This window comes from Engystomops pustulosus, chromosome 3 (genome assembly GCF_040894005.1).
Source record: "Engystomops pustulosus chromosome 3, aEngPut4.maternal, whole genome shotgun sequence".
Taxonomy (NCBI): domain Eukaryota; kingdom Metazoa; phylum Chordata; class Amphibia; order Anura; family Leptodactylidae; genus Engystomops; species Engystomops pustulosus.
This window is the reverse complement of record NC_092413.1, coordinates 10,746,528-10,762,855: the sequence shown is the minus strand read 5'-3', so window position 1 is coordinate 10,762,855 and position 16,328 is coordinate 10,746,528. Positions and strand designations below refer to the sequence as shown.

At 42.9% G+C, this 16,328-nt stretch overlaps 1 protein-coding gene across 1 annotated transcript in view; it reads left to right on the top strand.

Annotated features, from left to right (window-relative positions):
- STUM (stum, mechanosensory transduction mediator homolog) overlaps positions 1 to 13,258 on the top strand; it is a 45,831-nt gene extending 32,573 nt beyond the window's left edge. Inside the window, exon 3 of the mRNA XM_072140006.1 lies at positions 8,467 to 13,258. Within this exon, the coding sequence (XP_071996107.1) occupies positions 8,467 to 8,501 (35 nt within the window). The 3' untranslated portion in view covers positions 8,502 to 13,258. The remainder of the gene's footprint in view (positions 1 to 8,466) is intronic.
- Positions 13,259 to 16,328: the final 3,070 nt, after the last annotated feature.

Here is a 16,328-nt window from a genome sequence, read left to right as displayed (position 1 = left end):
CAGTGTGAGACATGCCCCTGGTACAATAATGGAATATACATCTATACATCACAGTTCTGCTGCTACTAACACCACACACAAAAGACACACAGGGATCATACTTAACACAGTTTACACAGAGCACAGCAGTGTGAGGACACACCTCCAGTGCACTTGGAGAAACTGCAATACTGGAATTTAAATCATATATCACAGTCCTGCTGCTAACAACACCATACACAAAGGTCTGATTACACATCTTTCCAGGGACAATGCATAATACTGCAGAGAGCACAGAGCACAGCAGTGTGAGGGCATACTCCCAGTACAACCCTGGAATTTAAATCCATATTTCACAGTCCTGCTGCTACTAACAGCATACACACAGGTCTCTAAACATTGCTATTATGACCGCGTGTCAGTCTTTACTATAGTTATCACATTCTATTCGTGAATCCGGAGGCTCCGGATGAACAGACTAATAGGTTTATGGGAAACAATTGCAGAGCATGGATTAGGGAGCTGCCGGAGACACCCTATAGGGACAGATGTTGGAGTAGTTGAGTCATTGCGCTGTCTGACCCTTGACCTTTGCGGTCAGTTGCGTTCGCCATTGCCTCATTTTCAGTCCCGATTTCTTATCCAGCGCTGGGAATTATTTGCCGGAGTCGGAGGAGGCGATTCCCCAAACATAGACGTCTAATTTTACTCTGTTTTATCCTTGTTGGTTGTCATGACGATAAATCTTAGGGAACGGCAGAAGATTAACTCTTTAAAAAAACATTTTTGGAGCGGGTCGGAAGCCTGAATGTAAGACGAGCGCAGGGGCCGGGGTGGAGAGACCTCGGACGATAGTTCAGCAGTTCAGCTCCTATGTATGAAGGGGCAGTTATATAGGCCACACCCCCTGTATACTCCGATCTACCTAAATGAGACCCTAAAATAAATTTCAAACCCCCAGACCTCAAAAATCATTTCATCTCCAGAATAAAGGAAGACCCCAGACCCAAAAATAAACACAGACCCCAGGAGAATTGTTGACCACAGACTTAAATACCAAAATACATTGAGACTTTAGCCCAAACCCCACAATAAATATAACTCCCAGACCCCAAAATTAGTACAAGTAGTACCCCATCATTAACTGAGAACATAAGAGAAATACATACAGACATAAATTCAGACCCCAAACTAGACGACCGTAATACATAGAAACCCCCAGACCAGACCCCAGAATACACACAGACCCCAGACCAGACCCCAGAATACACACAGACCCCAGACCAGACCCCAGAATACACACAGACCCCAGACCAGACCCCAGAATACACACAGACCCCAGACCAGACCCCAGAATACACACAGACCCCAGACCAGACCCCAGAATACACACAGACCCCAGACCAGACCCCAGAATACACACAGACCCCAGACCAGACCCCAGAATACACACAGACCCCAGACCAGACCCCATAATACACACACAGACCCCAGACCAGACCACAGAATACACACAGACCCCAGACCAGACCACAGAATACACACAGACCCCAGACCAGACCCCAGAATACACACAGATCCCAGACCAGACCCCATAATACACACAGACCCCAGACCAGACCCCAGAATACACACAGACCCCAGACCAGACCCCAGAATACACACAGACCCAAGACCAGACCCCAGAATACACACAGACCCCAGACCAGACCCCAGAATACACACAGACCCCAGACCAGACCCCAGAATACACACAGACCCCAGACCAGACCCCATAATACACACACAGACCCCAGACCAGACCACAGAATACACACAGACCCCAGACCAGACCCCAGAATACACACAGACCCCAGACCAGACCCCAAAATACACACAGACCCCAGACCAGACCCCAAAATACACACAGACCCCAGACCAGACCCCAGAATACACACAGACCCCAGACCAGACCCCAGAATACACACAGACCCCAGACCAGACCACAGAATACACACAGACCCCAGATCAGACCCCAGAATACACACAGACCCCAGACCAGACCACAGAATACACACAGACCCCAGACCAGACCACAGAATACACACAGACCCCAGACCAGACCCCAGAATACACACAGACCCCAGACCAGACCCCAGAATACACAAAGACCCCAGACCAGACCACAGAATACACACAGACCCCAGACCAGACCCCAGACCAGACCCCAGGATACACACAGACCCCAGACCAGACCCCAGAATACACACAGACCCCAGACCAGACCCCAGAATACAAACAGACCCCAGACCAGACCCCAGAATACACACAGACCCCAGAATACACACAGACCCCAGACCAGACCACAGAATACACACAGACCCTAGACCGGACCCCAGAATACACACAGACCCCAGACCAGACCCCAGAATACACACAGACCTCAGACCAGACCACAGAATACACACAGACCCTAGACCAGACCCCAGAATACACACAGACCAGACCCCAGAATACACACAGACCCCAGACCAGACCCCAGAATACACACAGACCCCAGACCAGACCACAGAATACACACAGACCTCAGACCAGACCACAGAATACACACAGACCCCAGACCAGACCACAGAATACACACAGACCGCAGACCAGACCCCAGAAAACACACAGACCCCAGACCAGACCCCAGAAAACACACAGACCCCAGACCAGACCACAGAATACACATAGACCCCAGACCAGACCCCAGAATGCACACAGACCCCAGACCAGACCACAGAATACACACAGACCCCAGACCAGACCACAGAATACACACAGACCCCAGACCAGACCTCAGAATACACACAGACCCCAGACAAGACCACAGAATACACACAGACCCAAGACCAGACCAGAATAAGTTCAGACCTCAAGCTAGACCTACACTCACCGGCCACTTTATTAGGTCCACCATGCTAGTAACGGGTTGGACCCCCTTTTGCCTTCAGAACTGCCTCAATTCTTCGTGGCATAGATACAACAAGGTGCTGGAAGCTCCTCAGAGATTTTGCTCCATAGTGACATGATGGCATCACACAGTTGCCGCAGATTTGTCGGCTGCACATCCATGATGCGAATCTCCCGTTCCACCACATCCCAAAGATGCTCTATTGGATTGAGATCTGGTGACTGTGGAGCCATTTGTGTCCAGTGACCTCATTGTCATGTTCAAGAAACCAGTCTGAGATGCTTCCAGCTTTATGACATGGCGCATTATCCTGCTGAAAGTAGCCATCAGATGTTACAGGGTACATTGTGCTCATAAAGGGATGGACATGGTCAGCAACAATACTCAGGTAGGCTGTGGCGCTGTACCAAGGGGCCCAAAGACACCATGACACCACCACCACCAGCCTGAGCCGCTGATACAAGGCAGGATGGATCCATGACACCACCACCACCAGCCTGAGCCGCTGATACAAGGCAGGATGGATCCATGACACCACCACCACCAGCCTGAGCCGCTGATACAAGGCAGGATGGATCCATGACACCAGCACCACCAGCCTGACCGCTGATACAAGGCAGGATGGATCCATGACACCACCACCACCAGCCTGAACCGCTGATACAAGGCAGGATGGATCCATGACACCACCACCAGCCTGACCCGCTGATACAAGGCAGGATGGATCCATGACACCACCACCACCAGCCTGACCCGCTGATACAAGGCAGGATGGATCCATGACACCACCACCACCAGCCTGACCCGCTGATACAAGGCAGGATGGATCCATGACACCACCACCACCAGCCTGAGCCGCTGATACAAGGCAGGATGGATCCATGACACCACCACCACCAGCCTGACCCGCTGATACAAGGCAGGATGGATCCATGACACCACCACCACCAGCCTGACCCGCTGATACAAGGCAGGATGGATCCATGACACCACCAGCACCAGCCTGAGCCGCTGATACAAGGCAGGATGGATCCATGACACCACCACCACCAGCCTGACCCGCTGATACAAGGCAGGATGGACCCATGACACCACCACCACCAGCCTGACCCGCTGATACAAGGCAGGATGGACCCATGACACCAGCACCACCAGCCTGAGCCGCTGATACAAGGCAGGATGGACCCATGACACCAGCACCACCAGCCTGACCCGCTGATACAAGGCAGGATGGATCCATGACACCACCACCACCAGCCTGAGCCGCTGATACAAGGCAGGATGGATCCATGACACCACCACCACCAGCCTGAGCCGCTGATACAAGGCAGGATGGATCCATGACACCACCACCACCAGCCTGAGCCGCTGATACAAGGCAGGATGGATCCATGACACCAGCACCACCAGCCTGACCCGCTGATACAAGGCAGGATGGATCCATGACACCACCACCACCAGCCTGAGCCGCTGATACAAGGCAGGATGGATCCATGACACCAGCACCACCAGCCTGAGCCGCTGATACAAGGCAGGATGGATCCATGACACCACCACCACCAGCCTGACCCGCTGATACAAGGCAGGATGGATCCATGACACCACCACCACCAGCCTGAGCCGCTGATACAAGGCAGGATGGATCCATGACACCACCACCACCAGCCTGAGCCGCTGATACAAGGCAGGATGGATCCATGACACCACCACCACCAGCCTGACCCGCTGATACAAGGCAGGATGGATCCATGACACCACCACCACCAGCCTGAGCCGCTGATACAAGGCAGGATGGATCCATGACACCACCACCACCAGCCTGAGCCGCTGATACAAGGCAGGATGGATCCATGACACCACCACCACCAGCCTGAGCCGCTGATACAAGGCAGGATGGATCCATGACACCACCACCACCAGCCTGACCCGCTGATACAAGGCAGGATGGATCCATGACACCACCACCACCAGCCTGAGCCGCTGATACAAGGCAGGATGGATCCATGAACCCACCACCACCAGCCTGACCCGCTGATACAAGGCAGGATGGATCCATGACACCACCACCACCAGCCTGAGCCGCTGATACAAGGCAGGATGGATCCATGCTTTCATGTTGTTGTACCAAATTCTGACCCTACCATCCGAATGTCGCAGCAGAAATCGAGACTCATCAGACCAGGCAACGTTTTTCCAATCTTCTACTGTCCAATTTCGATGAGCTTGTGCAAATTGTAGCCTCAGTTTCCTGTTCTTAGCTGAAAGGAGTGGCACCCGGTGTGGTCTTCTGCTGCTGTAGCCCATCTGACTCAACGTTGGACGTACTGTGCGTTCAGAGATGCTCTTCTGCCTACCTTGGTTGTAACGGGTGGCGATTTGAGTCACTGTTGCCTTTCTATCAGCTTGAACCAGTCTGCCCATTCTCCTCTGACCTCTGGTATCAACAAGGCATTTCCGCCCACAGAACTGCTGCTCACTGGATGTTTTTTCTTTTTCGGACCATTCTCTGTAAACCCTAGAGATGGTTGTGCGTGAAAATCCCAGTAGATCAGCAGTTTCTGAAATACTCAGACCAGCCCTTCTGGCACCAGCAACCATGCCACGTTCAAAGGCCACAAATCACCTTTCTTCCCCATACTGATGCTCGGGAGAACTGCAGGAGATTGTCTTGACCATGTCTACATGCCTAAATGCACTGCCGCCATGTGATTGGCTGATTAGAAATTAAGTGTTAACGACCAGTTGGACAGGTGTACCTATTAAAGTGGCCGGTGAGTGTATATATATATAGAAACCCATAAAGACAGACCCCAGGCCGGGTCCCAGATCGACTACAGTAAAATACAGATGCCAGACCAGACATTAGAATAATTAATATCACAGAATATACATAGAAACCCCCATATATGTGGGAAGCATGGTGGCTCAGTGGTGAGCACTACAGCCTTGCAGCGCTGAGGTCCTGGGTTCAAGTCCCACCAAAGTCAACATCTGCAAAGAGTTTGTAAGTTCTCTCCGTGTTTGCGTGGGTTTCCTCTGGGTCCTCCGGTTTCCTCCCACACTCCAAAACATACTGGTGATTAGATTGTGAGCCCCATTGGTGACAGGGACTGATGTGACAAACTCTGTGCAGTGCTGTGGTATCTGTAGGCGCTATATAAATAAAGGAATTATTATTATTATATATGTCCAGACCCCAGACCTGACCACAGAATACAAACAGGCCCCAGACCAGACACCAGTATACAGACAGACCTCAAGCTACACCTACTATATACATAAAAACCCCAAAATAAGGCCAGACCCTAGACCCGACCACAAAATACAAACCGGCCCCAGACCAGACACCAAATAAAAGACAGACCTATATATACATAAAATCCCAAAAATAAGACCAGACCCCAGACCCAGCCACAGAATACATACAGACCTCAAGCTACACCTACTATATACATAGAAACCCCAAAATAAGGCCAGACCCCCAAAATAAGACCAGACCCCAGACCAGACATTATAACAAGACAGACCAAAAACCACAGTATACATGAAACACAGACCCCAAAATATATGGATACCCCCCTATAGGCACATAGAGACCCCTAGCACAATGCACAATAAACACAGACCCCAAACAGATCCCAAAATAATGAGAGCCCTCAGACCCCAGACCAGACCACAAAGTAAGTATTAGACCTGACCCTTGAATAATTACTGTATAAAATAAAAACCCCAGACCAAAGCCTGGAATAATCCCAGACACCCCCACAAACTGCGCCCCCTACAGCCCCGGCCGGTGCCCTGTAACCTGCACATGTGATGGCTGATATAAATGAACCGTTCCTTTAAGAGGCTCCTGCACGGCAATTACCGGCTGATGTGACAGCACTTTAGCACTTTACTTAAAGCTGCTGATAACCGGATTATCACTAATTACCAGTAATTATCGCTGTCAGACAAACCACAAACAGCGCTCCCTCTCTACGCCTTCAAATCCTGATACGACACCACAGCAAATCTATTATACTATATACCTCAGTTACCCAGCTTTCCCAAAGTCCTGAATGGCTTCTATGGCTAGGGGGATTTATCAAATAGGATTCTCCACTAGGGGGAGACATATTTGACATCTTAAAGATTGTTTCCTTTTACATCGCCATATAATTTAATGTTAGAATAATTTAAGCCATCAGTCACCACTAGGGGGCGCTCAGTGTGTGTAAGTTATTACAGCGCCCATTATTCTTGTTTAGAGCTCCCCCTAGTGGTCACTAAAGGAAGGAACAATATTAGCATTTTACTGACAGGTACTTCAGCCTGTTGTATGCAAAGTATATATCACCATTGTATTCCTAATTTCCTCCATTATTTCCCTCTTTTTCATGCTTCTCTCTGATGATATCCTCACCTGTCTCACAGTCTCACAAGGTAGGTCTTCAGCGCCCCCTATAGGGGTCATCATGTATACACAGGGGTGTGAAAAATAAAATAAAATATGGCATCATGATTGGAAATTAAAATATCGCCCCCTGTTATAGGTAGATTATCTCTATCTATCTGATATCTATCTATCTGATATCTATCTATCTATCTCATATCTATCTATCTCATATCTATCTATCTATCTATCTATCTATCTATCTATCTATCTATCTCATATATATCTATCTATCTGATATCTATCTATCTCATATCTATCTATCTCATATATATCTATCTATCTCATATCTATCTCCTATCTATCTATCTCATATCTATCTATCTATCTATCTATCTATCTATCTATCTATCTATCTCATATCTATCTATCTCATATCTATCTATCTATCTATCTATCTATCTATCTATCTATCTCATATCTATCTCCTATCTATCTATCTATCTATCTATCTATCTATCTATCTATCTCATATCTATCTCCTATCTATCTATCTCATATCTATCTATTTCATATCTATCTATCTCATATCTATCTATCTATCTCATATCTATCTATCTCATATCTATCTATCTCTCTATCTATCTCCTATCTCCTATCTATCCATCTATATATCTCCTATCTATCCATCTATCTATCTATCTATCTATCTATCTATCTATCTCCTGTCTATCTCTCATATCTATCTATCTATCTATCTATCTATCTATCTATCTATCTCATATCTATCTATCTCATATCTATCTATCTCATATCTATCTATCTATCTATCTCATATCTATCTATCTATCTCATATCTATCGATCTAATATCTATCTTATATCTATCTATCTATCTCATATCTATCTCCTATCTATCTCATATCTATCTATCTATCTATCTATTTCATATCTATCTATCTCATATCTATCTATCTATCTATCTCATATCTATCTCCTATCTATCTCCTATCTATCCATCTATCTATCTATCTATCTCCTGTCTATCTCTCATATCTATCTATCTATCTATCTATCTATCTCATATCTATCGATCTAATATCTATCTTATATCTATCTATCTAATATCTATCCCATATCTATCTCATTTCCATGTTAACCAGTTTGTATCCTTATTGCAGGATATAAGGAGCAGGGGATCCCCCAGCAGCTGTAATCAGAACATCCATCTTGATGGAGACGTCAGGGACATGTTTCAGGACTGATCTCTCTTCTTCTAGAACATTTGTAACATAATGGAGAGAACAAGGAGCCGGCCCCCCATGTATAATGGCAGCTTTGGTGTATGAAGGGGGACAGACAAATGGGCGATTTATCTGGAACCTACAACAATGGAAGAACTTTCCGCCTCTGCCCCCGGATATATCCGCTCCCAGACTGTAGGCTCAGTTTCACTAATCACTTACCGAAATTCATTGGTGTCATCCATTCTCCAAACCTGAAAGGTCCATCCACTGTCCTTCATATCTGGTTTAGTAATGGCAGGGGGTACGGGAGGTACAGATTAAAGACCATCCATGAACCATCCATGAAGTGGTGGAGAACAACCTGTGGCCACCCTACAAGTGCTCATCCTCCGTGTGTTGAGTCCTCAAGACTTGGGACACAAGAAGAAAATTTGTGATTCTTCAAAAGGCGTCAAACCCAACATTCTGTAATTGTGAGAGAACTTTCTGTAATTCTAAGCGGACATTCTGTAATTCTGAGAGACATTCTGTAATTCTGAGAGACATTCTGTAATTCTGAGAGACATTCTGTAATTCTGAGAGAATATTCTGTAATTCTGAGAGAATATTCTGTAATTCTGAGAGACATTCTGTAATTCTGAGAGAATATTCTGTAATTCTGAGAACGTTGTGTAATTCTGAGAGAATATTCTGTAATTCTGAGAACGTTGTGTAATTCTGAGAGAATATTCTGTAATTCTGAGAGAAAGTTGTGTAATTCTGAGAGAATATTCTGTAATTCTGAGAGAACTTTGTGTAGTTCTGAGAGAACATTGTGTAATTCTGAGAGAATATTCTGTAATTCTGAGAGAACTTTGTGTAGTTCTGAGAGAATATTCTGTATTTCTGAGAGAACTTTGTGTAATTCTGAAAGAACGTTGTGTAATTCTGAGAGAATATTCTGTAATTCTGAGAGAACTTTGTGTAATTCTGAGAGAACTCTGTGCAATTCTGAGAGAATATTCTGTAATTCTGAGAGAACTTTGTGTAATTCTGAGAGAATATTCTGTAATTCTGAGAGAACGTTGTGTAATTCTGAGAGAATATTCTGTAATTCTGAGAGAACGTTGTGTAATTCTGAGAGAACGTTGTGTAATTCTGAGAGAACGTTGTGTAATTCTGAGAGAATATTCTGTATTTCTGAGAGAATATTCCGTATTTCTGAGAGAACGTTGTGTAATTCTGAGAGAATATTCTGTAATTGTGAGAGAATATTCTGTAATTCTGAGAGAACTTTGTGTAATTCTGAGAGAATATTCTGTAATTCTGAGAGAACGTTGTGTAATTCTGAGAGAACTTTGTGTAATTCTGAGAGAACTTTGTGTAATTCTGAGAGAACAGTGTGTAATTCTGAGAGAACGTTGTGTAATTCTGAGAGAACTTTGTGTAATTCTGAGAGAACTTTGTGTAATTCTGAGAGAACAGTGTGTAATTCTGAGAGAACGTTGTGTAATTCTGAGAGAACTTTGTGTAATTCTGAGAGAACTTTGTGTAATTCTGAGAGAACGTTGTGTAATTCTGAGAGAACGTTGTGTAATTCTGAGAGAACGTTGTGTAATTCTGAGAGAACTTTGTGTAATTCTGAGAGAACTTTGTGTAATTCTGAGAGAACTTTGTGCAATTCTGAGAGAACGTTGTGTAATTCTGAGAGAATATTCTGTAATTCTGAGAGAACGTTGTGTAATTCTGAGAGAACATTGTGTAATTCTGAGAGAATATTCTGTAATTCTGAGAACGTTGTGTAATTCTGAGAGAATATTCTGTAATTCTGAGAGAACGTTGTGTAATTCTGAGAGAATATTCTGTATTTCTGAGAGAACTTTCTGTAATTCTGAGAGAATATTCTATGGTTGAGACCCTTAATTTATATGTCGTCTCCTACGTTGAGCCTGAGGGGGATGTTTAGATTCATAGACTGATTCTATTACATGTTAAAAACCGAAAGAACATTCTATGGCGAAATCTATGGAAATTTTTCCAAGTATCAGGTATAAGACCCAACGTGGAGCTGGTGGAGTTTCAGCTCCGGTGACGACTTCTGTTGTATGTGGAATAGATATCAAAACAACGTGATAGAATATTCTGTCATTATGAAGGAACATTCTATGTTATCGATCCGGAGATTTCTATCCTTGTCGTATTCTGCTTCGGGTCAGAGGTTCGGATCTATAGACCAAGTTTCATGTCAAATGTCAGATTTTATCATTTTCATTTTTTTTTTAATTTTGGTGAAATTTAGTAATTCTTACAAGTCATGGGGCAGATGCAAGGAGCCGACAGAGACAAAGTGAGACACTTCTGCTCAGACATAGATGTATGATGGCTTAGATACACTATTCTGGTGTATCTCAACAATCAGCAGTATCACATATGCTGGGCTTAGATACTGGGGCTCAGAAAACTCCATCCAAGATACAGTTAGATATACAGCTCAAGAGACAGTATCACACATTATAGGCTTAGATACACCTGCCAAAGAGACAGTATCACACATTATAGGCTTAGATACACCTGCCAAAGAGACAGTATCACACATCAAAGGTTTAGATACACAACTCAGGAGACAGTACCACACACTAGGCTTAGATACGTCAGTCAAGGAGACAGTATCACACATCAAAGGTTTAGATACACCAGACAAGGAGATGTCATCACTCATCAAAGGTTTAGATACACAGCTCAGGAGACAGTGTCACACATCAAAGGTTTATATATACGACTCAGGAGACAGTATCACACATTATAGGCTTAGATACACCAGCCAAAGAAACAGTATCACACATCAAAGGTTTATATACACAACTCAGGAGAAAGTACCACACGCTAGGCTTAGATATATCAGCCAAGGAGACAGTATCACACATCAGAGCTTTAGATACACCAGGGAAGGAGATGTCATCACATCGGCAGTTTAGATACACGACTCAGTGTTACACATTATAGGCTTAGATACACCAGCCAAGGAGACAGTATCACACATGAAAGGTATTGATATACCACTAAGGAGACATACCACACATTAGGCTTAGATACACCTGCTAAGGAGGCGGTATCACACAGCATTGGTTTGGATACAGTGGCTCGGGTGATGATATCATACATGAATGTAGATACTTCATGTCAGGAGACTGTATCACACAAGACTGGCTTCATAACATGTGCTCAGTAGACAGTATCACACATTACAGACTTAGATACTCAACTCAGCAGACACACATATGCGATACTGTCTGCTGAGCTGTGTATCTAAGCTGCTCAGGTGCGGCACAGTTATGGGGTGCTGCGGGGTCATGAGTCAGGGGAATGTTTACCCCCAATATAATCCAAAACCAAATTGTGGGGGTATGTTAAGCCCCACCCTTTTCTGCTCAGGAAAGCACTCCAAAATTTGAGGTGTATCTAAACTGTTGGCTGTAGTATGGCAATGTATCTAAGCTGTCAGCTCTACAGCTCAGCAGTGTATCCAAGCTCTCGGCTATACCATGGCAATGTATCGAAGATGACAGTTATTTATTGCACTGTATCTAAACATTCAGGAACAAAGTGCCATTGTATGTTACCTTTACTGCCGCACCGTATCTAGGCCAGTGTATCTAAACTATCACTAATCTAAGTATCTGAGCTATTACCCGTTCTATGGAAGTATCTAAAATGGGATAAAATATCTAAAATTGCACCACGGCAGCAAATGTAATCTGTCCATAGCATTAAGCAACTGCAATAAATAAGGTATCTAAGCCCCCAGCTATAATGTCACAAGGTATCTAAGCTGTCAGTTGTTCTGTGAAAAGGTATCAAAGCCCTCAGGTGTTCTACAGCAGTGTATCTAAGCTGACAGCTATACAACAGCAGTGTATCTAAGCTGTCTACTATACTAGCAGCAGTGTATCTGAGCTGATAGCTATACTAGCAGCAGTGTATCTAAGCTGACAGCTATACAACAGCAGAGTATCTTATCTAAGCTGTCAACTATACTAGCAGCAGTGTATCTAAGCTGACAGCTATACTAGCAGCAGAGTATCTAAGCTGACAGCTATACTAGCAGCAGTGTATCTAAGCTGACAGCTATACTACCAGCAGTGTATCTAAGCTGACAGCTATACTAGCATCAGTGTATCTAAGCTGTCAACTATACTATGAAAGTGTATCTAAGCTGACAGCTATACTAGCATCAGTGTATCTAAGCTGTCAACTATACTATGAAAGTGTATCTAAGCTGACAGCTATACTAGCATCAGTGTATCTAAGCTGTCAACTATACTATGAAAGTGTATCTAAGCTGACAGCTATACTAGCATCAGTGTATCTAAGCTGTCAACTATACTATGAAAGTGTATCTAAGCTGACAGCTATACAACAGCAGTGTATCTAAGCTGTCAACTATACTATGAAAGTGTATCTAAGCTGACAGCTATACAACAGCAGTGTATCTAAGCTGTCAACCATACTATGAAAGTATCTAAGCTGTTGGCTATACTATGGCAGTGGATCTTAGCTGTTAGCTATCCTAGCAGCAGTGTATCTAAGCTGTTGGCTATACCTTAGCGGTGTATCTAAGCTGTATATAATCTCTTGTACAGTCACATCAGTATCGCGCATGGGATTTGTGGTTTTTAATGTTTTTAAACTAAATCCTGAATGTGGAAACAAATTTTTGTATTTAATAAAATGTTCCTGTGATATTTAACCCCGTGTCTGCTGTAAACGCCAAATCATCGGGTAGCGAGAAGGTAAGGTAGACCCTAAATCCTGAATCTGGGGGACGAAGTGTAAAAAAAGAATCGGTCCATATGCAACGAGGCTCATCAATAGATAATTCACCGAGTAATTATAAGGCAGATCTGCTCATAAACGTCTTCATTCTGCCCGATGAGGCTCGTAACCCCAGAAATCCACTAATTATAGGCGACTGCAACACCCCCCCCCCCTCATCCCTCGCTTATTTTTGCTTCTAAAAATTCTCATTAATTTTTTCTCATTTCAAAGCTGCAAGAAATCAAAAAAGATCAAAGAGGTCGCAATATCACCAGCAATTACTGCGCCTCCACTCACAACACAAGCTGCAGCAACAGAGTAACCACCAGAAAAGACATCAACAGGTGAAGAGAGGATCTGAGGAAACACAGAAACAAAAGAGCAGCTGTAACTATAAGTGACGTACAAAGCAAGAGGAGGGAGAACTCAGGGGCCTCTGTACATACAAAAAAAATACTCCACAATTTTAGTACAATAATACTGCCCCCTATGTACAATAAATATAACTACTATAATACTGCCCCCTATGTACAATAAATATAACTACTATAATACTGCCCCCTATGTACAAGAATATAACTACTATAATACTGCCCCCTATGTACAAGAATATAACTACTATAATACTGCTCCCTATGTACAAGAATATAACTACTATAATACTGTCCCCTATGTACAAGAATATAACTACTATAATACTGCTCCCTATGTACAAGAATATAACTACTATAATACTGCCCCCTATGTACAAGAATATAACTACTATAATACTGCTCCCTATGTACAAGAATATAACTACTATAATACTGCCCCCTATGTACAGGAATATAACTACTATAATACTGCCCCCTATGTACAGGAATATAACTACTATAATACTGCCCCTATGCACAGAAATATAACTACTATAATACTGCCCCCTATGTACAGGAATATAACTACTATAATACTGCCCCCTATGTACAGGAATATAATTACTATAATACTGCCCCCCTATGTACAGGAATATAACTGATATAATACTGCCCCCTATGTACAAGAATATAACTACTATAATACTGCCCCCTATGTACAGGAATATAACTACTATAATACTGTCCCCTATGTACAGGAATATAACTACTATAATACTGCCCCTATGCACAGAAATATAACTACTATAATACTGCCCCCTATGTACAGGAATATAACTACTATAATACTGCCCCCTATGTACAGGAATATAATTACTATAATACTGCCCCCCTATGTACAGGAATATAACTGATATAATACTGCCCCCTATGTACAAGAATATAACTACTATAATACTGCCCCCTATGTACAGGAATATAACTACTATAATACTGTCCCCTATGTACAGGAATATAACTACTATAATACTGCCCCTATGTACAGGAATATAACTACTATAATACTGCCCCCTATGTACAAGAATATAACTACTATAATACTGCCCCCTATGTGCAGGAATATAACTACTATAATACTGCCCCCTATGTACAATAAATATAACTACTATAATACTGCCCCCTATGTACAATAAATATAACTACTATAATACTGCCCCCTATGTACAATAAATATAACTACTATAATACTGCCCCCTATGTACAAGAATATAACTACTATAATACTGCCCCTATGTACAGGAATATAACTACTATAATACTGCCCCCTATGTACAAGAATATAACTACTATAGTACTGCCCCCTATGTACAAGAATATAACTACTATAATACTGCCCCCCTATGTACAGGAATATAACTACTATAATACTGCTCCTTATGTACAGGAATATAACTACTATAATACTGCCCCCTATGTACAAGAATATAACTACTATAATACTGCCCCTATGTACAGGAATATAACTACTATAATACTGCCCCTATGTACAGGAATATAACTACTATAATACTGCCCCCTATGTACAGGAATATAACTACTATAATACTGCCCCCCTATGTACAGGAATATAACTACTATAATACTGCTCCTTATGTACAGGAATATAACTACTATAATACTGCCCCCTATGTACAAGAATATATCTACTATAATACTGCCCCCTATGTACAGGAATATAACTACTATAATACTGCCCCCTATGTACAGGGATATAACTACTATAATACTGCCCCTATGTACAGGAATATAACTACTATAATACTGCCCCCTATGTACAAGAATATAACTACTATAATACTGCCCCCTATGTACAGGAATATAACTACTATAATACTGCCCCCTATGTACAAGAATATGACTACTATAATACTGCCCCCTATGTACAAGAATATAACTACTATAATACTGCCCCCTATGTACAAGAATATAACTACTATAATACTGCCCCCTATGTACAAGAATATAACTACTATAATACTGCCCCCTATGTACAAGAATATAACTACTATAATACTGCCCCCTATGTACAGGAATATAACTACTATAATACTGCCCCCTATGTACAAGAATATGACTACTATAATACTGCCCCCTATGTACAAGAATATAACTACTATAATACTGCCCCCTATGTACAAGAATATAACTACTATAATACTGCCCCCTATGTACAAGAATATAACTACTATAATACTGCCCCCTATGTACAAGAATATAACTACTATAATACTGCCCCCTATGTACAGGGATATAACTACTATAATACTGCCCCCTATGTACAAGAATATAACTACTATAATACTGCCCCCCATGTACAACAATATAACTACTATAATACTGCCCCCCATGTACAACAATATAACTACTATATTACTGCTCCCTATATACAAGAATAAGTACTGTGTAGAGCACATCCAATTAGTACACTCAGTGTAATCTCAGCAGGACACCGGGGGGCGCTGTGTCTTCTCACTGGTCTGTACAGTTAACATCTGAGATTACATTACAGCAATAAATAAATAACGAGACTTAATAATTTGAAGAAGAGGTAACACCTTTGTAAGTCTTGGAGGGGACATGCGAGCCCCC